Consider the following 25,880-nt stretch of genomic DNA (forward strand, 5'->3'; position numbering starts at 1 on the left):
TATATAATGAATGAATGTAAAATGCCATCAAGTAATTGTTATTCAATATGGTATTTATGTCTGGAATATTTATATATTTCAGTCAATCATAATCAGCATAATAATCAATATCATCTTATTATCATAACAACATTATGAGAGATTTCTGAGGTTCAATAAAGTATTATCTATGTAGACAACTGTTTTGAACGTCTCCTTGATACGCCCAGAAATCGCCAGTTATGTTTACCATGCTGCTGGAGATGCATTGACACCCTGCGTTTATCTAGTCTTCATTATTGACGTATAGTTAAAGGATTACAGATGGAAAGGGACGAGACAACAATTGAATCAGTCATTTCTCCAAGACCAAGGACAGAGACTGTTAAAGGTTCTGACTTTCGTAAAGAGCTAATTTTAAAAGATGTGAACAGGTCGTTTCGAATTCTTAAAGCCAAGACTGAACGTTTAAAAAAACTGTTATTGGAAAATAAAGAAGTTTCGACTGTGAGGAAAGGCTTTTCAGAATGGATGGTACTTTTTGAAGCTTACTTGAATCAACATGATATTTTTTGTGACCTTTTATCACTTTCTGAGGTTGAAGAATATAATCAAGAACTTTATGAAAATAGAGACATTTACATTTGTTATTTTAGATTTCACATTCAGGAATGGTTACGCCAAGCTGAGACAAACTTGGATTCTCACATTTGGAAAGGGAGTAAACTAGTCGTCACTCTCGTTCATCACGTCTTTCTGTTTCAAGTAGTATATCTTCATTAAAACTACAAGAAGAAAACAAAAAGATAGAGTTAACTGCAAGACCAAATGTCCTGAAAGAAAAACATAAGCTTGATAAGGCTAGACTGGACATTGAGCATCGTGAGGAACAGTTAAAAATTGACACTGAACTTCAGATATCATCTGAAAAAAGCAATTTATTGAGGAATCTGAGCGATGGTGATAACAAATCTGTCAGTAGTACTACGTCTGTGAAAGAAGTGGTGCCCACACCTACTACAGTAAAGCCAACTGATGAACGTACACTTGCTGTTGAACATGTGCCAAGTGAAGAATCTGCGCCTGCTGTCAAGTATGTGCCTAGTGATGAATGATGAATCATTGCAGTTTTTTTTGGGGGGGGGGGGATCACGTGGCTAAGTGGGTAAGACGCTGGCTCGCTAGTCTTGAGGTCGGGTGTTCGATCCCTGCATTTGCCGAGAAAGTTCATTCAGATTTTCCAGCGTGGTTTCCCCTTGTCAGTGATGCAGGATGGAGGGCCTGACAAGGACAGCTGTCTAGATTTTCCAGCGTGGTTTCCCCTTGTCAGTGATGCAGGATGGAGGGCCTGACAAGGACAGCTGTCTAGTCGTTCGGATGGGACGAAAAACCGAGGTCCCGTGTACACATTGGCGTGCATGTAAAAGATCCCTTGGCAGTTGGAATTAGATATAAGAGTAGGCCGTAGCGCCGCTGCCTGGGCAAAATTTCCCTCACAGCACACTGTATGGCGTATGCACGTCTTCATTAACCCAGGTTAGGTGCAGAACAGTAGGACGTTAAACCCCATTTCATTTCATTTCATTGCAGTTTTCGGCATCTCTAGCTCGCCATTTGAGGAACCCTGCTACAAACATTAAGTCATTTAGTGGTGATGTTCTGAATTATCATAAGTTCATTAGACAGTTTAAGTCTCTGGTTATTTCAAACTGCATATCTTTTGATGAAAAAGATGACATTTCTTGAGCAATTTACTACCGGTGAAGCCCATCGCTTTGTCAGTTCCTGTTCATACAAGAAGAGTAGCAAGGAAGCATATACATCAGCTATGCAATTACTGGAAGAATGTTATGGAGACAAAGAAGTTGTAGCAAACGCCTGAAATTTGTTCTGATAATCCGAAAGCTTTGGATGATTTTGGACTGTTTTTAACTGAGTGCTCGAATGCAATTGAAAGTATCGAATCGAAGAAACATTTAGACTTTATAGAGACTGTTAGAATAATCCTGCGAAAACTTCCATGTTCGATACAAGACAAGTATAGAACACTGAAGGATAGTAATAGAGGCAAGGCAACTCCCCTTAAGTTTGTCGACCTATTGAATCTACTTCAGACAGAATCAAGAAAAGCCAATGACCCAATGTTTGGTAAACTTGCCTTAATATCTGAACGACGACCATTTACGGTAAAACCGAAAGGTTCCTACGCAACTCAGTTTTCGTCTTCAATGAGTGGAAATAACAGAGATGGATCAAGTGGGACAAACATCAAGTTTACTCCTTTTAAATCTAAAAATGGAACACAAAACGTGGATATAGCCTTTACTAAACCATGTGCTTACTGCAATCACCCCTCTCATCGTATTTATTGCTGTAGAGAGCTGTCATCACTTCCTTATGAGAAGAAATCCGACTTTGTCCGATCGAAGAGGTTATGTTTTGGCTGTTTGAAAATTGGGCACGTTGGTCAATATTGTAAAAACAATCCAAGGTGCGGACTATGTTCGAGACCACATCAAACAATATTACACCCGAGTAATACATGTAGTATTAATGATAAACCTGCTGTAACCGGAGCTATTTCTAACATGTCTATTGCTGATGAGGACACTTCAGGAAATTGTGCTATGGCAATCATTCCAGTTATAGCGAAGCTGAAGAATGGGTTGAACACGTTATGTACTTATGCCTTTTTAGATCCTGGAAGCAGCATTTCATTTTGTTCTACAAACCTGCTATGCCAACTAGCTGGTCATGGAAAGAAGATAAACTTAACCATAGACACAATGGGTACACCACATACATTTACCTCGCAAGTCATCAAAGGTATACAGATATCTGATCTAACTCAAGAAAACTTAATCGATATACCAAATGTCTACACGAAAGATAAGATAGGTTGCCAGGCAACGAAACGTATGCCCACAGCAGATATATCGTCCGGGCAGTCAACAAGAGTTGTCGCATATTTTTACTTTTTTCAGTAATGAAACATTTATAATACATTAAAATCTGATTAAGAGTAACAACTCATTAAGTTATTATCAGAAAACCATTAGAATTTGTTTGGTTTTTATAAAGTTCTGTCCCATGCTAATGTTTAGTATACAAAACTTTTAATATCATGGATTTAGCTGTTCAAGTCATAAAGATTCATTGAAAATCAATATACTTCTTCGTCTCAAGACCTTAAACTCTGTGTACCAATCTGAAGTCAATCGGATGATAACTTTAGCCTCTAGAGAGTCACAAGATATTTCAAAGTGATCAAGGGCCATAACTCTGGCAGTAATTATCCGAAATCGTTGAAAATCAATATGATTCTTCATCTCATGACCTCAAACACTGTGTATAAATTTAAACTCAATCCGATATTAACTGTGACCTCTAGAGCGTCCACAAGATTTTTTGCAGTGATCAAGATCCATAACTCTGGCAGTAATTAACGGAAATCGCTGAAAATCAATAGGCTTCTTCGTCTCATGACCTTAAACACTGTGTATAAATTTAAAGTCAATCGGACATTAACTTTAGCCTCTAGAGCGTCCACAAGCAATTGTGGACGCCAGACGGACAGGGGCGACGACAATATACGACCACATTTCAATGTGGGCGTATAAAAATGCATGTTAGCAAAAGACATATTCCAACAAACCAAGAAATGGAGAGATGGCCTCACCTACATGTAAGAGACATCAGTTTACCTACATGTATAATTGACTCAGAGATTGGTCTACTGATTGATAACAATGTCCCAGACATATATTCGATAACTGATTTCAGGAATTGTCCACCAGGATCTCCCAATGCTGTTATATCACCACTTGGCTAGATTATATGGAACCTTATGAGAGATGGCATTCCAGAATCCACAAAGCAACTATCTCATCTATTCAGGATTATGAAGAGATAAATACTATGGTTACTAAGATGACATAATTCTGATTTTCCAGAGGTCATTAAAAATGATAAAAAAGAAAACTCTCAAGAAGATAAACAATTTCTTAATCAAGTTAACAAGTCTATTTCCTATGCTGACGGTCACTACACAATAGCCTTGCCCTTTAAAGCTGTTAGCAACTTGTTGCCGAATAATGTGTACCAAGCAGTTCAGCGTCTGCAATCATTAGCTACTAAAATGAGAAAGAGCCCAGAATTTGCTTGTGATTATAGTGAGTTTATGGAGAGGTTCATTACAGATGGTCATGCCGAAATCGTCCCTGCGAAGGAAATAGAACGTCCAGACGGGAAAGTTTGGTATCTGCCACACCATAAGGTATACCATGCCAAGAAGAATAAAATTCGAGTAGTCTTTGATTGTGCAGCTGTGTATCAGGGTAGTTCATTGAATAATCTCCTGCTTCAAGGCCCTGACCTGACAAACAATTTGATAGGAGTCCTCCTTCGTTTTCGCCAAGGAATTTATGCGGCTCAAGGAGATATACAGAGTATGTTTTAAATGTTCCAAAGTCTGACACAGACTACCTCAGATTTTTATGGTGGCCCGACGGAGATGTTAAAAAAAGTCCAGCTATTATAACCATTAGGTTCTTCAATAACTAATAAGTCTGGAATGGTTCTTCAATCTTTTAATTACTGGAACTTATCTCTTACAAATGACAATAATTCAATACATACAATGTACACTTACAGCACAGTGGATGACTGACGTAGCTGCAACTAAGTTGGGTGACCTAATGACTTCCTATTGATGTACATTAACCTTTTTATATTCTAACTATAAATGGACAAGCTCAAGTGTTGACATCAAAACATATACTATTCAGGATTATCACTAAAGAGAGAAACATAAATAAACAATAATGGATTAAGTGCCAGTCCACGAGAAAACCATGCAGAAATCGGAAAGGTGAGGGGTCGGCCGATTCCATTCATATTCACAGGGTTTGGTCATGCCCATGAGACTACTCGATAGCCAAAACCGCCGATCTCAGAAATTGACCATAGCTGAGATACGGCAAACGGGTGTTTTTTGGGGCTTTTTGCTCATATTTTCGTCAATTTTAGGCAATGTTAGCTGCTGTTTTTCAGGTTGTAAATGCGTACTTATGAAACAAATGATGATTCGATATATTAGGGTAGGTAGTAATGTTTCAAAAAAATGAAAAAAGAAAAATCTATCTTTCCACTGAGGGGTGCCATTTGGTTATTCCTGAAGGGTATAAATCGAACCGTATAAAGTACCCTAACTTTATGCCGCGATATCTCCACTGCCGCGGGGTCCCATGAATTCTTTTTCTGGTTGTTAGTAAATGGGTACAAGGTCTCTTGATTAAAAAAATAAAATTTCATATATCTTCATACGCATGCGTGATAACATTGTCTAAGTTTTGACAATTTTGATATTGGATCATCTGATATTTATATGTTCTAATCAATTTAGTGACAAAATATGGATGCTAAACGACTCGATACCATCGGCAATTGACAGACTAGCGTTTCGAACCCGCTCAGGCAATCGTAGAACCTGCTCTGTCAAAGCTATCAGTTCTGGTATCTAGCCATCCAAGATGGTGGCTGCTGTATGTGGTTTTTCCCAGTTTTCTACTTCAAAATGCGGTGTTTTCACTGTGTATCCTAAAGAGACTGAGCATGTTTTATTGAAAGAGTGTACTAAAGACATCAGAGGGTATCTATCATTGGTAGCAGGGGATTTATTATGCGGACGCTAAATACTAAGAGTGATTACTGGTGATATCTGAGGGAGCGTTTCATTGATATTTACTATTTGTCAATGATAGTTACATCGTCCGGCTCATATTTACTATTTTTCAATGATAGTAACATCGTCCCGCTGATATTTACTATTTTTCAATGATAGTAACACCGTTCTACTGATATTTACTATTTGTCAATGATTATAACACCGTCCTGATGATATTTACTATTTTTCAATGACACCGTCCTGCTCATATTTACTATTTTTCAGTGATAGTAACATCGTCCCGCTGATATTTACTACATATTTGTCAATGATAGTAACACCGTTCTACTGATAATTACTATTTGTCAATGATTATAACACCGTCCTGATGATATTTACTATTTTTCAATGATAGTAACATCGTCCCGCTGATATTTACTATTTGTCAATGATAGTAACACCGTTCTGCTGATATTTACTATTTGTCAATGAATATAACACAGTCCTGCTCATATTTACTATTTGTCAATGATAGTAACATTGTCCTGCTCATATTTACTATTTGTCAATGATAGTAACACCGTTCTACTGATATTTACTATTTTTCAATGATAGTAACACCGTCCTCATGATATTTACTATTTGTCAATGATAGTAAAACCGTTCTACTGATATTTACTCTTTGTCAATGATTATAACACCATCCTGATGATATTTACTATTTTTCAATGATAGTAAAATCGTCCCGCTGATATTTACTATTTGTCAATGATAGTAACACCGTCCTGATGATATTTACTATTTTTCAATGATAGTAACATCGTCCCGCTGATATTTACTACATATTTGTCAATGATAGTAACACCGTTCTACTGATATTTACTATTTGTCAATGATTATAACACCGTCCTGATGATATTTACTATTTTTCAATGACACTGTCCTGTTCATATTTACTATTTTTCAATGATAGTAACATCGCCCCGCTGATATTTACTATTTTTCAATGATAGTAACATCGTCCCGCTGATATTTACTATTTGTCAATGATTATAACACCGTTCTGCTGATATTTACTATTTGTCAATGATTATAACACCGTCCTGATGATATTTACTATTTGTCAATGATTATAACACCGTTCTGCTGATATTTACTATTTGTCAATGATTATAACACCGTCCTGATGATATTTACTATTTGTCAATGATAGTAACACCGTCATGCTGATATACACCGAGGAGATTAGATTCATGAGGTACTTCCACTATTTTATCCTTCTGATATTTTGTAAAAATTTATGAATGTAAATTTTGTATGATATTTTGCGAGGGTTCATGAATGTAAATTTTGTATAATACTGTATTTAATATTTTGTAAGGAAAGGATTCATTGAATGTCTCTGCGATTGTATATTCTTGCCTCAGAGAGCAATCTGCGCTTTCTGCTTTACGTACAACAAGTTAAAAAAAATGTTACGAGTTAGACAAACATGTATAAAACTACTCTACTACTAGTACCAATTGTTGCTGTTCGATATTCTGATATATACGTACACCTATTGCTACATTAAGCCAATTGAAAAAAAAAAGTTTTTTGTTTATTTTTGGGGCTTTTTGTGAAGATGATGATTACCGTACTTTAAGAATGTAGGACTACTACTTGCAGGTAGGGTATAGTCTAAATATAGATGAATAACTCGTTGGTCGCAGGTAGAGGTAAAGATAACATCGGTCCTGAAAATTGAAAGAAAAGACAAAATCTTGCCTTTTTAGTCGTGCTGACCTGGAACTTTTTAGAGTGTAGAATTTATTTTCCAATCTTGAGGATTTAGGCCTACATTTTACTATTCAATGACTACTGTGAGCTATGACAGCTCTCTCAACTGCAGCTTATAATGAGATCTGTACATATCAAGAGATTTAAGAGTGAAATAATGTGAATTTTAGCAAATTTTCACTTCCAGTTGCAGTAAGAGTTGTCATACGAACATTATGTTGCAAAAACATAGCATTATCAGTTTGATAATATTGGGGATAAAGCTTCGTAAAATTGTCGAATTTTTCTGATTTTTGTCAAAATTACCCACTAATTTTGAGAGTGTAGTTATAGACATATATGAAATTTTATTTTTTTAATCGAGAGACCTGATACCCAGTTACTAACAACCACAAAAAGAATTCATGGGACCCTGCGGCAGTGGAGATATCGCGGCATAAAGTTAGGGTACTTTATAAGGTTTGATTTATACACTTCAGGAATAACCAAATGGCACCCCTCAGTGGAAAGATAGATTTTTCTTTCTTCATTTTTTTGAAACATTACTACCTAGCCTAATATATCGAATCATCATTTGTTTCATAAGTGCTCATTTACAACCTGAAAAACAGCAGCTAACATTGCCTAAAATTGACGAAAAAATGAGAAAAATGCCCCCAAAACACCTGTTTGCCGTATCTCGGCTAGGGTCAATTTCTGAGATCGGCGGTTTTGGCTATCGAGTAGTCTCATGGGCATGACCAAACCCTATGAATATGAATGGAATCGGCCGACCCATCACCTTCCCGATTTTGCACGATTTTGCATGGTTTTCTCGTGGACAAGCACTTAAGTACTTAACTAATTAGCTTCTACCCTGATTTATAACAAACCATGACACATTCTATGTAAAACTGACTGGTCATTGTGCCTGGTCATATATGCCTCCCCTTCACGATGTGTCGACCTCGACACTCATAAGAATAAATTATTATGTATAAAATATTAGAGACTATCATAAACTGTATATTTTCAATTTTCCCTCTACTGCTGCAATGAAACACAAAAATATTCCTTATTATTCATTTTTGCATGTATTTACAGTTCAATTATCAAGCAATTTGTTTCCATAACTTAAGGCCTATCCTTGGAACCGGAACTCTGTAATGTGTCATTCTCTGATAAAATTCTGGATCTTCTTTAATTACTTTCTCTATCCATTCCAAACCAGTGAAGCACTCAATCAATGTTCTAGTTCTATATATACGTTTTTCAATCTGGAAATACTGTATAAAAGTTTCTGGATCTTGAAATTGAGCAAGTGCTCTGTATCTTTTACCATTTGGATATACAGTTTCATCACATTCACACATTCTGATGTCTGTCTGGGTGGCTGGTTTTGAAAGTTCATATGTGTCACATTTTGGCTTTGGAAACGGTCGGTCGTGGAATCTTATGCTTGTTTACTTCAGTCAATGATCTTCCATACTCATCTAGATCATATTCCTAGACCCATGTATTTGCTGCATGTGGTTTATTTATCCACTTAATTAAATACTCAAATTCACCATACAAATTACTTCTTCTTTTTTGTAAAATTTGATCTATTGGCGTATCAGGTTGTGGTGTTGTTTCTGTCCATGTTTCCCATTTTGTTTGAACATGCCCCTCATCAACGGTCTGGGTTGTGGCTGAAGCCACTATTGTTTTTGCTTGAATATTTTTATCAGATGTATTCCTGCTCTCCGTTTGGGACTCACTGTCTTTTGTTGAATACAACGTCCCTTTTTCAACAGGACCTACAGTCAGAGAATTAATGTGAGTTGAAGTATTCTCTTTATTGAGTAAGACACACCTTTCTTTAAACTTCTGGCATCTAAGAATATCTCTTCTCTTTCTACTAGAAGAATTTGGGTTGTCCTTGTGAGCAGCTGTTTTTTTCCATGTCAAGGTAACTGAGAAATGATTATTTCCATTTTCACATCTCCACAGATGTGCTTCTGAATATAAATCCATTACCTTAAGTATTTCTGCTAGTTTACTTGGGATCACTGGTTCAATCTTTGGTTGGGGGTTGGCTACTCGCTTGGCTTGTTAAAGACAGGTTTCCAGGATCTTGCCCCAATCTGCACCATATATAACCGCTAGGTTCTTCAATAACTAATAAGTCTGGAATGGTTCTTCAATCTTTTAATTACTGGAACTTATCTCTTACAAATGACAATAATTCAATACTTACAATGTACACTTGCAGCACAGTGGATGATCGACGTAGCTGCAACTAAGTCGGGTGACCTAATGACTCCTATTGATGTTGTTGTTGTTTGTTAGTTGTATTTTACGTCCGCTTCCACTGGGGTGATATCGCAGACAATAACATGTTATGTATACAAGGTGCAATAATTTACAATGTGATTAGTGAAAAAGAGGATAATTAGGTTTTTATATATATGTACAGAAGACAATAGATAACAGCAAGAGACATGAGATAGCAGGTGCAAAGAATAAAGAGGTGCCAGTGGACGTTTACAAAACAGACGAATTTGAAACAAAACAGACATGAATGTGGACGAACATTTGGACAGAGACAAACATTTAGACATAGTATGTACATATATATATATTTAGGTCATTTTCGTCGGTCTGGTCGATTTGTCCGGTTGAATGGCAGGGCGGTGCAACTCTTCCTTGGGGCTTGTTGGTGAGTGTAAGGTCTGGACCATTCTTCCTTCCATTTGGTTTTGTTGTCCGGTATGGTGGTTGATTTCGTCATTATTTCTGTTGTTCATTCCTTTGTTGTTGGTTCTCTGAAGGAAGAATCCAGCGCCTGAAAGAGAAAGCTAGAGAAAAAAGAGTAGCTGGTCTTGTGATGGTTTTGTTTTTATTTCGTCTAGTAAGGCTTCGGGGGGTGGGGGGGGGGCTGGGGTTGGAGGAAAAAAAAATGCATTTATGGCAAGTTAGTATGATATACATTCAATCAAAATTTATTAGGAGTTAATAAATACAATAATACATATATGGTGGCTTAATATGATCTACAATCAATACTTATTTAGTCAAATAAATAAAAGTGTAAAGAATATTTCAGGGTGTGTAACGTTTCCCTCTTATGGGGACATTTTTGCGCTATCACCCTACTTTATTAATTAATAGTTTTATTTGTGGTGTAGGACAGGTGGCGATTCCCTCTAGGGGATTTTTTTTCGCTTCATCCTACATTGTATAATTTGATTTATTAATTTTATCGGAGTTTTATTAGTAGTGTAGGGCGGTTTACGCTTCCTTCTAGAGGACATTTTTACGTTCCGCCCTACTGTTAATTAATTAATTTTATTATTCAGTGTCGAGGGTGAACATACACCCAGGAGTTGGGAAATCAACACAATGTACATTCATTGCTGTCATCTCCAACTGATTGAAATGTTCCTCATGTATGCCCGTCCATCCGCATGAACCCTTGCTGCGATACAACTCATATTGAGGAAAAGCAAGAGCTGCAAATTCCCGAACATGACCACGGTGGTAATTGATAGATCCAAGAAAGGGGATCAAATTATCCCTATTAAAAGGAACAGGCCATTTCGTGACAGCCTCGTTATTACGTTTGGTGATATTTAATATTAATTCTAATCCTGGATCAACTTTGACAAAGTTATGTGTAGACATGGAGGGACCTAATAAAGGAGCATCTGAATTGTGAAGCCCCTTATCTACCTCAAATGCCTGGGATTTTGGAAATTGGTACAGGTGATTGAACGATGGCGTGTATTCGGGAATCACAGGGGGGGCTCGATTGTCAAGTTTAAACTCAGATCTCAAGACATTGGTCTGCCTGTTTATTGCATCCATGACCTGCTCAAATTTAGTATTAATGACATGCTCTAGTGCGTTCAGTCGGACATGAAAATGCGACTTCCCCCTCATCTTCTTGAAGTAAAAATGTAATTCTTTGTTCCTCCACCCAATCACCCCATTCTAAAGTTGGTAAATCGTCTGCCTCTTCAAGAGGTTCAAATTTGAGCAAACCGTCCCTCCCTCTTATTAATATAATCTGCATTGCCTTTGAGTGATCAATGGTAGGCAATGTCATCAGTTCTTCCACAGTGGCAGTCTGTATGTATATAACCATCTTTATTACAAAGTCAGCTTTTTTTAGATTATTTGGTGGTGTGATGGAAGTGGTCCTTAAATTTATAAATAGAGACTAAATAAAAATGGTGAACACTTTTAATGAAGCTGATGTGTGACTTGACCTAAGTGAACCAACAATAAAGTCAGCTGTTAAGGTCAACTCAAAACATTAGGATTTGTGAGGTTAAAGTTGTGAAGAGCAGAACTTACTGGTCACGTGACTTCTCAGAATAGAAATAACGAATATTTATGGATGTCTGATAATTTATTCTGTTATGGCTAATTAAATTTAATATAGATTCCAGTTGTAGATTTAACAAATAAAGACTCGAATTGCTTTTTACTACTCAGTTATAGTTTATATACGATCTGAACATTCAGAAAATCAGTGAGTGATTATTCACACTTCCCCACGGATTGAGAACGCTATCAGCATATAAACAAATCAGACGACTTGAGTTGAGTAGCAATTCAACACCGATGACGAAGATAGTTTTTGTAGAAAATAAATTATCTTGAACTTCAATATAAATCAGAATTAAAGAAATGTATTACTAGTTTCCACTATGCTACACTCGATGTGAACATATACAGCAGACGATGGGTTGGCGTAGTAATACAATTCTAAAGACCTAGCGATGTGCGCTGTCAATATATTCAGAATATCAATAAATAATACCCTATTTTATATTGCAAGCAAACTGTATGGTTTTTATAACTGAAGTAAATAATTTAATACAAATTTCGACCACAACAAATAGCAAACGATAGAGAACTATTTCCTCTATCTAACACTATATTTCGTAAACGCTGATAAACAATATATGTTGATCAGCAAAATATCACAGTAAATTATATATAAAACAATTTACCATGAATGACTTTATACAAAACACCTTATAGTGAACGAGTGGATAAATCAACACTGTTACTAAATTATGTGTTACGGCAGAATGCTGATTCCCTTCTTATTTAGTCCAAGTCTGTAATTTGAACTTAACGTAATCCAAATCTGAGTTTCATACTCAACCATTTTTAGCAAACGCCATTGATGTGTAGAAAAAACGGCATGTGTATTAGAGACCATGTATTTCTAACGCCTGTTACCCTCTCACAAGTTGTAAGTTTACTTGAGAATTATATAAAAGTGTAAACAGATATCGCAGATCATTTCTATATTATTTTTATTCACTGTCAAGTCATAATTCTGTCAAATTTAACGATTTACTTTCGGGTGTTTTTCCCCACGCAAAACCGACATTGCTTGTGTCACGTGTGTGCAATTTCCTCACCTGCTACATGTAACTTTGTATTCCTTGATAGGTGATGCATTGCATATTTTGAGTCGTTTTAGTCCCAGCGGCACTCTCCAATACTTATTACTTATTAATTATGTAGAAGTATATGTTACAGAGTTCATTGTAAATACATGCATGTGTATTTTTATCTTTTCAGTGAAACCGTTCTTCGTTCATTCTTTCATCATTCGTTCATCGTTCGTTCATCGTTAGTTGTAACCTGATGTACTGTATCATTTGTTCAATATACTGTTATTGTAACGTTTCATTGTACACAATCATCCAACGTTCATGTATTCATTAACGTAATACCTACCTTCATTGTCATCATGTTGAACAAGTTTATCAAAAATGGGTACAGGAATAAACGAATAACGATTGATTTTTCTACTTCCTCTTTTATTTTTAACGAACGGTCATTGCAGGAGCAATATTAAGAGTACTTGCTTCGTTGAGGTCTTGACATAAAGTGAAGTGTAAAACATAAACCGGAAGTTGATAGCGTTGGTGTCACATGGTTTACCACAAAGTCAACAATTTTGATAATGGCCATAAGAATTTTCTAGAACAAAGCTGCTTTACTGCTAATGTGGTCAAGCACGATGTAAATGAGATTATTATGATCTTCAAAAAAAGGGTAATCAGATACAAAGTACTGCCTTTCGAATCCAACCAACTGTCATGTTAAATAACAAATGTTGACAGGAACCAACATCTTTGGGTTATAAAGATATATTTCAAGTTTCATCAAAATTATATCAAAATTGTGACTTATTGAGGGTCCACAACCTTGATATACCATATATATATACACTATTTGCATACGAGGGGTGGCCATTTTGTCCGGCAGTTTTGGTCCAATTTTCACGAAATTCGAACTCAATCATCATTAGGGTGTAACGGTGATATATTCAAACAGTTTTTTAAATCCGAGAAAGATAGGTTGCCAGGCAACGAAACATACGCCCACAGCAGCTAAATTGTCCGGGCAGTAAACAAGAGTTGTGCAATATTTTTACTTTTTTTGGCAATGAAAATCTGATTAAGAGTAACTTAAAGTCAGTCGGATATTAACTTTGGCCTCTAGAGCATCCACAAGATATTTTGAAGTGATCAAGGGCCATCACTCTGGCAGTAATTATCGGAAATCGCTGAAAATCAATAGGATTCTTTGTCTCATGACCTTAAACACTGTATATAAATTTAATTTAATGTCAATCAGATATTAACTATGGCCACTAGAGCGTCCACAAGATATTTTGAAGTGATCAAGGGCCATAACTTTGGCAGTAATTATCGTAAATCGCTGAAAATAAATAGGCTTATTCTTTTCATGACCTTAAACACTGTGTATAAATTTAAAGTCAATCGGATATTAACTTAGGCTCTAGGGCGTCTACAAGCAATTGTGGACGCCGGACAGCCAGACGGACGGGGGTGAAGAAAACTTACGACCACATTTCAATGTGGCGTATAAAAATTGTTACCCCTAAAAACGTGATTTTTCGTACAATTAAGGGCCATAATTCAGGAAGATATGATTCGTTATGTGCGAATTTTGAAAGGACCCGAGATCTTTGGGCTTTGGGAGATAGACCTATATTTTAAGTTTTGTCAAAATTAGGGTGAAACGGTGATATACTAAAACGTTTTTTAAATCGGATAATAATTGTGACCTCTAGAGCGATCACATGTTAAAAATGTGATTTTTCGTACAATTAGGGGTCATAATTCAGGAAGTTACGCAAATATCGAAAGGAACCAAGATCTTTGGGGTATAAACAAGCATTTCAAGTTTCATCAAAATCAGATGAAAATTGTGACCTCTAGAGTGTTCACAAGGTAAAAACGTGATTTTTCGTACAATCAGGGGCCATAATCCATGAAGTTATGGTCCAATATATGCCTATATCGAAAGGAATCGAGATCTTTGGGAGATAGACCTGTGGGTATTGTAAATCAAATCTAGAAATTAGTTAACTTACTTACAGAAATATTATGAAAATTCCTTATTCCAGTACTAAGTTAACTTACTTACAGAAAAATTATGAAAATTCCTTATTCCAGTACTATTGTGTAGCAATATTGATAATTCCATGTGTTGTGAAAACGTCGTGTATATTGTTACTCTTATTATACACAACAATATTCTAGGGAGCGATATTGTCGCTAGCTTTGAAGTTAGTTATCCGTTAGTTATTCATTATTAGGAATTACGTTAGGATTCTGCGTAATAGGTGGTCTTAAACCGATAAATGTGAGAAATGTGCCATGGATAATTATATATTTATCTTCTTTTCGAAGTTATTGTATTACAACTCAAAATTATCCAGGTCAGCGTGTTTTCTACAGAACATGTGGTAATACGTGTAAGCTACTGGGATGATTTTGCTTTGGTCAATTCGGCCATTTCGATTATTTAAGTAGCTAAAAGGGAATATTTTATTAATAAATAACTATCCTAAGCCTTACTAATATTTCAGTTTTAAGTCCAAAATTTTATTTTTTGTGTACACCATTCTGACAAAGTCGTATAGACACATAAATTCACAATACCCTACCATGAATATACCAGCGGTTGCCAGGCAAGATATTCCCACATTTTGCAAGAGATGGATAGAGAACAAGCTAAAAACTAAAGCAATTTTTTCTACAACCAGGGGTCATAATCCAGGAAATTATGTTCCAATTACATGCCAATATCGAAAGGATCTGAGATCTTTGGGAGAGAGACCTATATTTCAAGTTTCGTCAAAATCGGATAAAAACTGTGACCTGTAAGTGTCCAGAAACAAATGTGAACGGATGGACAGACACATGGACGATGGACAGGGGCAACGACAATATGTCCATTATGTCCCTTTAATAAGCCAAGCCAACAGTGAGGCTGATGTCCCCCGCCGAAATCCCCAAATAAATAGATGACATATATTAATTAATCGCACATCTATTTTTTTCCAAAGTATCAAGCAGTCAAACTGATTATCAACTATACACTAAGTTTCATCACTCTCTATCAGATAGAATCAAAGTTATCTTGTCCCAAAGCAGGAAATTGCTGATCTTTGCTTAGCTTTAGCTCGATATGTTAATCATTGAACTCAGTCAAGACGATCATCTACATCAAGTTTAAACATTCTACCTCAATTAGAAGAAGAGTTGTTATGTTCCAAAGTCGTGACCAATCAAAATGCGTATTGCTCGTTAGCATAAGCAGAAAATTCTCATCATCGAACTTAGTCAAGGTATTGATGTAATGAAACTATACACCAAGTGTCATCACTCTCGCTTAATGAGAACTAAAGTTATCGTGTACCAAAGCATCGACCAATCAAATTGCTTATCTCTACTTATCCTAAGCAGAAAATGCTGATCTTCGCACTCCATCAAGGCATTGACCTCATAAACCCCTACACCAAGTTTGAACATTCAAGCTTAATTAGAAGGAGAGTTATTGTGTTCCAAACTCTCGGCAAATCAAATTGCTTATCGCTCTGCTTACCCTGAGCAGAAAATGCTCATCATCGAACTTAGTCAAGATATTGATGTAATGAAACTATACACCAAGTTTCATCACTCTCACTTAATTGGAACTAAAGTTATCGTGTCCCAAAGCATCAACCAATCAAATTGCTTATCTCTGCTTACCCTAAGCAGAAAATGCTTATCTTCACACTCCATCAAGGCATTGACCTAATAAACACCTACACCAAGTTTGAACATTCTAGCTCAATTAGAAGGAGGGTTATTGTGTTCCAAAATCTCGGCCAATCAAATTGCTTATTGCTCTGCTTACCCTGAGCAGAAAATGCTCATCATCGAACTTAGTCAAGGTATTGATGTAATGAAACTATACACCAAGTTCCATCACTCCCACTTAATTGGAACTAAAGTTATCGTGTCCCAAAGCATCAACCAATCAAATTGCTTATCTTTGCTTACCCTAAGCAGAAAATGCTTATTTTCACACTCCATCAAGGCATTGACCTAATAAACACCTACACCAAGTTTAAACATTCTAGCTCGATTAGAAGGAGGGTTATTGTGTTCCAAAGTCTCGGCCAATTAAATTGCTTATCGCTCTGCTTACCCTGAGCAGAAAATGCTCATTATCGAACTTAGTCAAGCTATTGATGTAATGAAACTATACACCAAGTTTCATCCCTCTCACATAATTAGAACTAAAGTTATCGTGTCCCAAAGCATCAACCAATCAAATTACTTATCTCTGCTTACCCTAACCTGAAAATGCTCATCTTCGAACTCCATCAAGGCATTGACCTAATAAACACCTACACCAAGTTTGAACATTCTAGCTCAATTAGAAGGAGAGTTATTGTGTCCCAAAAAGTGTGAAGGACAGACAAACGGACAGACAGACAGACAGACAGACAGATGGACGAACCCATTTTAATAGTCCCCTGCTTTCTTCGAAAAGCGGGGGACAAATATAAAAGACTGGCTAGAGAAATACTTACTTCCGTCCCAGTAATTCAGCAACTAGTTTGTCTTTATCTTTAAAACATTGTAAAGAGTTCATTGTAGACAGAACATCAGCATCTAAATCTTCTACAGTTGGCACTATTGATGTCTATTAGAAAAAAAGTAAGTATTATTAGAAAACATCAAAAACAATGAAAATGAAAGCTGAAAATAATCACCCTCTCAGAAAACTATTCTATAGTGCATGTTTCATAAATAATACTGAACTAATGATACTATGTGAAATTTAATTCAAATTGAAAGGTTTATTTAATCTTAACCTAAAATATAGTTATGGTTCAGAATAGTGCAATGCACATATGTTGTCTTCGCTTCAATAATCATTTGAAAAACAATGTGAAAAAATCAAAGCACTATAATGCCTATTAAAGAATACAAATGACACAAGAAAATGTAATATTTAGTTTACAAACAATAGCTAACACAGGAATAAAACATAAACACATATACAGTCCAGTACCAAGAGAGCTATATCCTAATTTTAGTTTGATTATGACTATGTTTATACATAAACTACCCCTGTCTTCATTAGCCCAGTTCGGAGCAGAACAGTAGGACGTTAAACCCCATTTCATAAACTACCTAGCAAAAGGAATATGACACTTAATGCACATGTTCCATAAAAAAAACAGTTTTGATATAAACAATGAATATTTTATTGAGAGGAATGAGTTTCTGATGTCTGGAGCAAAAATAAAAACATTAACAATAGTGTACTGGCCACAAGTCAGGGTTAAAGATCAATGGGGTCTAGATAAGGAGAAGGCCTCAAATAAGTCCTTTTGCAGTCTCTCATTTGACAAGACACAACATTAATAGCATGTGGATACATGCCAAAACACGTCTCCTCATAGATGGCGTCAGCTGGCTTATGACGCCATTGGGAATCCTTTTCCATTCTTGCAATAAACCTTGCTCAAGCTGATGTAAATGTGCAGGTGGTGTCCATTGCCACAGTTGCCGATCAAGATGATCCAAGAGGTGTTCTATTTGGTTCATGTCAGAAGAACATGCTGGCCTAGGAATGTGTGGACATTTACATTGTTTAAATAATCACGAACCAGTCTGGCTGTATGTGATTGGGCATTACCATGCTGCAAAATGATAACCCTGTGTTGTTGTTGTATGAATGGCACTTGCACAGGTTGCCGAACTTCATCTCTGTATCTTTGGGTAGTCTGGTCTCCAAGGTCGGATGATAACAAGCCTCCCCATATCATAATGCCATTTCCACCATAAGGAAAAACATCTTGAGTGCAGTTAGGTGCAACACGAATCTGACCATCATTTCAGAACTGGTTGAAGCGACTTTCGTCTGGGAAAAGCACACATTGCCAATCACGCCGCTGCTATCGACGTACAGTTCCTGCCCATTATAACCTTTGCTGACAGATCATTCCTCGAAATGGTCAGTAGGCTCTTATCCAACAATGCAGAGTCATCGGGAGAAAGTGTCTACTTATGCAGTGTCCCAATGCTGTGGCCATCGTTGCAGTCGTAGTCATGAACATTCTGGAGTGAAATGTCCAGATATTGTGGTCTTCAGCTGGAGTTGTGACCCTTGGAGCTTGGTCGGTCTTGAGTTCAGCATGTTTGCTCTAACCACCAAAAAAGGTTGCTAATGGCGGTTAGACTGCAGTGGAATGTTTTTGTAATTTGCCGTTGAGAAGCCCCCATCTGTGCCATACCAATAGCCCACTCTCGTTTTTCCAGTGTTAATCTTGGCATCTCTGTAGTAGTATTTTTTTCATACTAAATCATCGCTCTGGCTAACCTAGTATTTATGCAACAATCATGCTCATGCATCTCGAGAAAATACCCACAATCCTGGTTTTACAAAATTCAGCATATCCTGCATTCAGTGACTGCGATGTGTACACAGGGTATATTGTGTCAATTATTTTCTGATAATGTTTAATCATATTGCAACATTATTGTATAGATAACAAGCGGTTGCCATGCAAGATACACTCACATTTTGCAAGAGATGTACAGAGAACGAGCTAAAACAAAGCGATTTTCGTCCAATCAAGGGCCATAATCCAGGAAGTTAGGGTCTGATTCAGGCAAATATCGAAAGAAACCGAGACCTTTGGGATATAATCATATGTTTTAAGTTTCATCAAAATCAGATAAAAATTGTGACCTCTAGAGGGTTCACAACCTTGGTATTAAATACTTATACACTATTTGAGTATGGGGAGTTCCCAAAAATATTCCAAAAAATTTTAAATCAGACAAAAATTGTGACCTCTCGAGGCCCACATTTTGCAAGAGATGGATAGAGATCAAGCTAAAAGAAGCGATTTTTCATACAATCAGGGGCTATAATCCAGGAAGTTTGAGCCTGATTCGTGCAAATATCGAAAGGAACCGAGATCTAAACATATATTTTAAGTTCCATCAAAATGAGTAAGGAGAGCGGCCATTTTGTCAGGCATTTTTGGTCCAATTTTCATGAAATTGGAACTCAAATGTCCTTTAACAGTGATATACTTAAACAGATAAATCAGATAAAAATGTGATTTTTCGTACAATCAGGGGCCATAATCCAGGACGTTACAGTCCGATATGCTCAAATATCGAAAGGAACCAAAGATCTTTGGATTATAGTCATACATTTCAAGTTTCATCAAAATCGGATCAAAATCGAATCAAAATTGTGACTTCTAGAGTGTCCACAAGCTTGGTATTACATACTCTTACTCTCATTGGTGAGATTTTTTGCAAATAATGGGAACAAAGTGATAAATCAAAATTTTGTTACTGTTACCGGTATACTAAAGTTTAAGAAAGAATATTGATACAAGCTAATAACATGATTTTTTGTACAATCAGGGTCCATAATCCATGAAGTTACGGTCCAATGCTTGCCAATATCGAAAAGAGCAGAGATCTTTGGGATATAAACCTATATTTCGAGTTTTGTCAAAAACGGATAAAGATAGGTTGCCAGGCAACGGCACATAAGCCCACAGCCACTAAATCGTTCGAGCGGTTGACAAGGGTTGTCACACATTTATTCATTTTTAGGTAATTAGGGGCATTTAATAGACAATTTCATACAGATGACATTATAACTTTCGTTGTTTGAGTGTTCACAAGGTTCTGAAGATAGGTTGCCAGCCAACGAAACATACACCCACAGCAGCTAAATTGTCCGAGCGGTTGACAAGCGTTGTCGCATATTTATGCCATTGCAGCTAATTGGGGGCTTTTATCAGACAGTTCCATACAGATAAGATTATAATTTTTGCCATTTGAGGGTTCACAAGGTTCTACAAACTGAAACAAGGTTCTCAACTCTGGAAGTAATCTACAGAAATTGTTGAAATTTGACAGGCTTTTTCGTTTTACTAATTTAAATAATGCATCTAAATTTCGTACAGATCAGATGATCACTTTTGTCATTCAAATGATGCATGCAAATTTCATACAGATCGGCAGGTAACTTTTGATGTTAGAGCGTTCACAAGGTTCAATAAAGTGAAACATGGGCCATAACATTAGACGTAATAAATAGAAATTGCTGAAATTCAATAGGCTTCTTCGTTCCACTAATTTAAGTAATGCATATAAGTTTCAGAAAGATCGGATGATAACTTTTGGCATTCACAAGGTTCAATAAAGTGACACAAGGGCCATAACTCTAGACGTAATGAACAGAAATTATTGAAATTCAATAGCCTTCTTCATTTCACAAATTTAAATCATGCATATAAATTTCACAAAGATTGGGTGATAACTTGTGGTGTTGGAGCGTTCCCAAGGTTAAACAAAGTGAAACAAGGGCCATAACACTAGAAGTAATAAACGGAAATTATTGAAATTAAATAGGCTTCTTCATCTCACTAATGCAAACAACATATATCAATTTCAAAACAACTGGATGAGCGTTCACAAGAAATTGTGGACGATGGATGGACGGACGGGGGCGACGGCAATATACGTCCACATTTCTATGAGGGCATATAAAAACTAAAACAAGGGCGTTCACAATCTACAGAAATTGTTGAAATTCGACAGGCTTTTTCGTTTTGCTAATTCAAATAATGCATATAAATTCCATAACTTTTGTCGTTCTAACGTTCGCAAGGTTCAACAAAGTAAAACAAGGGCCATAACTCTATAGAACTAATTGACGGAAATTGCTGAAATTCAGTAGGATTCTTCATTTCACTAATTTTAATGATGCATATGAATTTCATACAGATTGGATGGTAACTTTTGTCCTTCGAGTGTTCACAAGATCCAACAAAGTGAAACAAGGGCCATAACTCTAGATGTAATAAACGGAGATTGCTGAAATTCAATAGGCTTCTTCATTTTACTAATTTAAACAATACACATAAATTTCATACAGATCGGATCATAACTTTTGTTGATAGAGTGTTCACAAGGTGCAACAAACTGAAACAAGGGCCATAACTCTAGAAGAAAATAACGGAAATTATCGAAATTAAATAGGCTTTTTCATCTCACTAATGTAAACAACATATTTGACTCGGTATGTCAAAATGAGTCGGAATGCACACTATCTAATTTTGAACTAGAGACAAAATAAGTGAAAATATTGATTTCGATCGAAATAGAGATTTTCACAAAAATGGGTCTATAAATATACTCTCGACACAAAAGAGTAAGAGTACCGTATTCATAAATCTGTCCTATTTCTTAAAATTCTCAGCGAAATTAGTTATTTTTCTTCATTCGCAGTGGGACGACCGGTCATTCCGCTTGCATAATAATTGGCATCGTTATAAAGCGGAGAATCTGTAGTTTACAAATATGCTGAAAATATTGCCGATGAATTCATTTTGAACGGGAACAATCAAGTTTTAAAACCCCTAAAAAATGTAAACAAACTCCATTTGTTGCTACGCTGTCTACACATGTCAAAATAGTGATCCTGACAAAATTTGTTACTAACTTACCGCTAAGTTAGCTGACTTTCTAATGGGAAATTAAAATGCGAAAAAAATCTTAAAAAGTGATCCTGACAAAATTGGTTATTTCTCGACAAGCTATTTTTGGACATCTATATGATCTTATTGATTCAATCTATAGGTCCATTGGAGTCAAATATCATAATCTTAAACGAATAATAAATATAACTCACTTCAAACAAATGTTTGTTTTGGAGGCTAAAAATACAGTTTTTGCAAAAATGACATTACATCCGGGAATAATGAAAATGTTAAATTAATTCTATGAAATCATAAATGGCATAAGGCATCACATGGGGAAAATTTAATAAAAATCGAATTATAATTGCCACTTTTATAGACCAAAAACCTTGAAAAGTGACTTGTGGAAAATCGTCCATTTCTCTGCAACCGTACAAGTTAGAAACCCTTTTGTGGTATCTGTATGATCGTATGGATGCATTCTGTTTGTAGATAGGAATCAAATATCATAATTTTATAAAACATTACAAATCAATTGAATAAAATATCTGTTTTGCAAACATAATACTTGCTTTTTAAAAGAACTTTAGACACGTCAAAATTAAAGTTCTGGGCAAAATTACGGCACTTCCTGTGTCGACAGAGACTTTTATCGATAGAAGAAAGTTGAGAATTTGCACCACGGAGCATATATACAAAGCAGACAATAAATAATTAAGCCAGAACCCATAAACGGAAATTAAAATGCGAAAAATCTTAAAAAGTGATCCTGACAAAATTGGTTATTTCTCGGCAAGGGAAGATGTTAGAAACAATTTTGTGATATCAATATGATCGTATTGCTTTATACTATTTGCCAATAGGAATCAAATATCACAATGTTATACGAATAATGAATATCGCTTACATCAAACAAGTATTTGTTTTAGAGGCTAAAAATACAGTTTTTGGTAATATCATGTTACTTCCGATGATAATGAAAATGTTAAATTACTTGTATGAAATGGTAAATGGCATTAGGTATCACACAGTGAAATTTTTATGAAACTCGAACAATAATTGACACTTTTATTGACCAAAAACCTTGAAAAGTGACCTGTTGAAAATAGCCTATTTCTCCGCAACTAAACAAGTTAGAAACCATTTTTGTGATATCTGTATGATCGTATGAGTTCATTCTATTAGTTGATATTAAAATTTAAAAAAAAAAACAAATCAGACTCATTTGAATGAAATATCTGTTTTGAATGCTAAAAATACAGTTTTTGCCCAAATGAGTCCATTTCCGGTGACAGTGTAAATGTTAAAATGGTTTGACCGAGTCAAAATTTGAATTAGGCATCAAATCGTAAAAAAAAATATTGAAATCAAATGATAATTGACTCTTTTTCAGGCTAAATAACGTGAAAAGTGACACATGCAAAATTGCTTATTTCTCGGCAACTGAGCATATTACAAATTAATTTTCAATTACATTCTCTCCGTTACGAGTTTATGAAAGTTACGAAGAAATATTTTAAAATATGAAAACGCTGGATGGGTTTTAAATAGTTAAATTTTACACCGTTTTTCATCTTTTAATCGAAATAGTCCGAAAACTAAATTGAAAAAAAATAAACCGAGCCCGACATTTTGTGCGCCTTTAAAGGGTGCACCCTTTCAGTTATACCAGATTTGAAAAAAATAATATTTGCTTTCAAAAAGTGGTACTGAACTGTCAAAATTGTAGTTTTTGGTAAAATTATGTCACTTCCGGTGCTGACAGGAAACTTTAAAATTAACATAAAAGATAGGTTGCCAGGCAACAAAACATACGCCCACAGCAGCTAAATCGTACGCGCGGTCGACAAGGGGTGTAGCATTTGTGTTCCTTGGTAGGTAATTGGGGGCCTTTACAAGACAGTTCCATACAGATCAGATTATAAATTTTGTCGTTTGAGGGTTTACAAGGTTCTAAAAACTGAAACAAGGTTCTCAACTCTGGAAGTAATCTACAGAAATTGTTGAAATTTGACAGGCTTTTTTGTTTTACTAATTTAAATAATGCATATAAATTTCATACATATCGGATGATAACTTAAACAAGGTTTAACAAAATGAAACAAGGGCAATAACTCTAGAAATAATTATTGTAAATTGCTGAAATTCAATAGGCTTTTTCATTTCACTAATTTAAATCATGCATATAAATTTCACAAAGATCGGGTGATAACTTTTGGCGTTAGAGCGTTCACAAGGATCAATAAAGTGAAACAAGGGCCATAACTCTAGACGTAATAAACGGAAATTGCTGAAATTCAATAGGATTCTTCGTTTCACTAATCTAAATAATGCATATACATTTCACAAAGATTGGGTGATAAGCTTTTGGCGTTGGGAGCGTTCACAAGGTTCAATAAAGTGAAACAAGGGCCATAACTCTAGACGTAATACACAGAAATTGCTGAAATTCAATAGGCTTTTTTGTCTCACTAATTTAAATAATGCATTAAATTTTCAGAAAGATCGAATGATAACTTTTGACGTTAGAGCATTCACAAGGATCAATAAAGTGAAACAAGGGCCATAACTCTAGACGTAATAAACGGAAATTGCTGAAATTCAATAGGCTTCTTCGTTTCACTAATCTAAATAATCCATATACATTTCACAAAGATTGGGTGATAACTTTTGGTGTTGGAGCGTTCACAAGGTTCAATAAAGTGAAACAAGGGCCATAACTCTAGACGTAATTAACGGAAATTGCTGAAATTCAATAGGCTTTTCGGCTCACTAATTTAAATAATGCATATAATTTTCAGAAAGATTGAATGATAACTTTTGACGTTAGAGCGTTCACAAGGATCAATAAAGTGAAACAAGGGCCATAACTCTAGACGTAAATAACGGAAATTGCTGAAATTCAATAGGCTTCTTCGTTTCAGTAATCTAAATAATGCATATAAATTTCAGAAAGATCGGATGATAACTTTTGGCGTTAGAGCGTTCACAAGGTTCAACAAAGTGAAACAAGGGCCATAACTCTAGACATAATAAACAGAAATTATTGAAATTAAATAGGCTTCTTCACCTCACTAATGTAAACAACATATATCAATTTTAAAACAATTGGATGATAACTTTTGGCGTTAGAGTGTTCACAAGAAATTGTGGACGATGGACGGACGGACGGATGGACGGACCGACGGACGGACGGACTGACAGACAGACAGGGGCGACGGCAATCTACGTCCACATTTCAATGTAGGCGTATAAAAATGACATTTCGGAAAACGGAGCATATGAACTTTGTTTTATACAAATCGAACAATAAATAATTAATCCAGGACTGAAAAACTGAAATAGCCAATGGCGGCTAACACAAATTACTGAGACAAAAATTGTTCACATTTTTGCTCAAGTCAGATAATCCTTTAATCCTATGAAAATACCATCAAAAAATATTCAAAAATAAAAAAGTTTTTTGTAAAAATTTAAATGTTCAAAATTTCGCACCTAATATAAGCGAGGATTCGTCGAAAATCAAAAATCTGAAGTACCGTAGCTATTTCGCCTGTCTCCGACTATGTCAAAATGTACCAAATGTTAAAATCCGCCGATTATTGGAAATATTACGGCAATATTTTAAAAAACGACAAC

General features: G+C 35.7%; 1 protein-coding gene across 6 annotated transcripts in view; it reads right to left on the reverse strand.

Moving 5' to 3' along the window:
* LOC126825386 (serine/threonine-protein kinase BRSK2) overlaps positions 1 to 25,880 on the reverse strand; it is a 695,489-nt gene that overhangs the window by 347,945 nt on the left and 321,664 nt on the right. For all 6 annotated transcript variants that reach the window (XM_056101811.1, XM_050555009.2, XM_050555005.2 and 3 more), the window contains exon 11: positions 17,310 to 17,422. In XM_056101811.1, the coding sequence (XP_055957786.1) occupies positions 17,310 to 17,422 (113 nt within the window). The remainder of the gene's footprint in view (positions 1 to 17,309; positions 17,423 to 25,880) is intronic.

Source organism: Patella vulgata, chromosome 6 (assembly GCF_932274485.2).
Source record: "Patella vulgata chromosome 6, xgPatVulg1.2, whole genome shotgun sequence".
Lineage (NCBI taxonomy): Eukaryota > Metazoa > Mollusca > Gastropoda > Patellidae > Patella > Patella vulgata.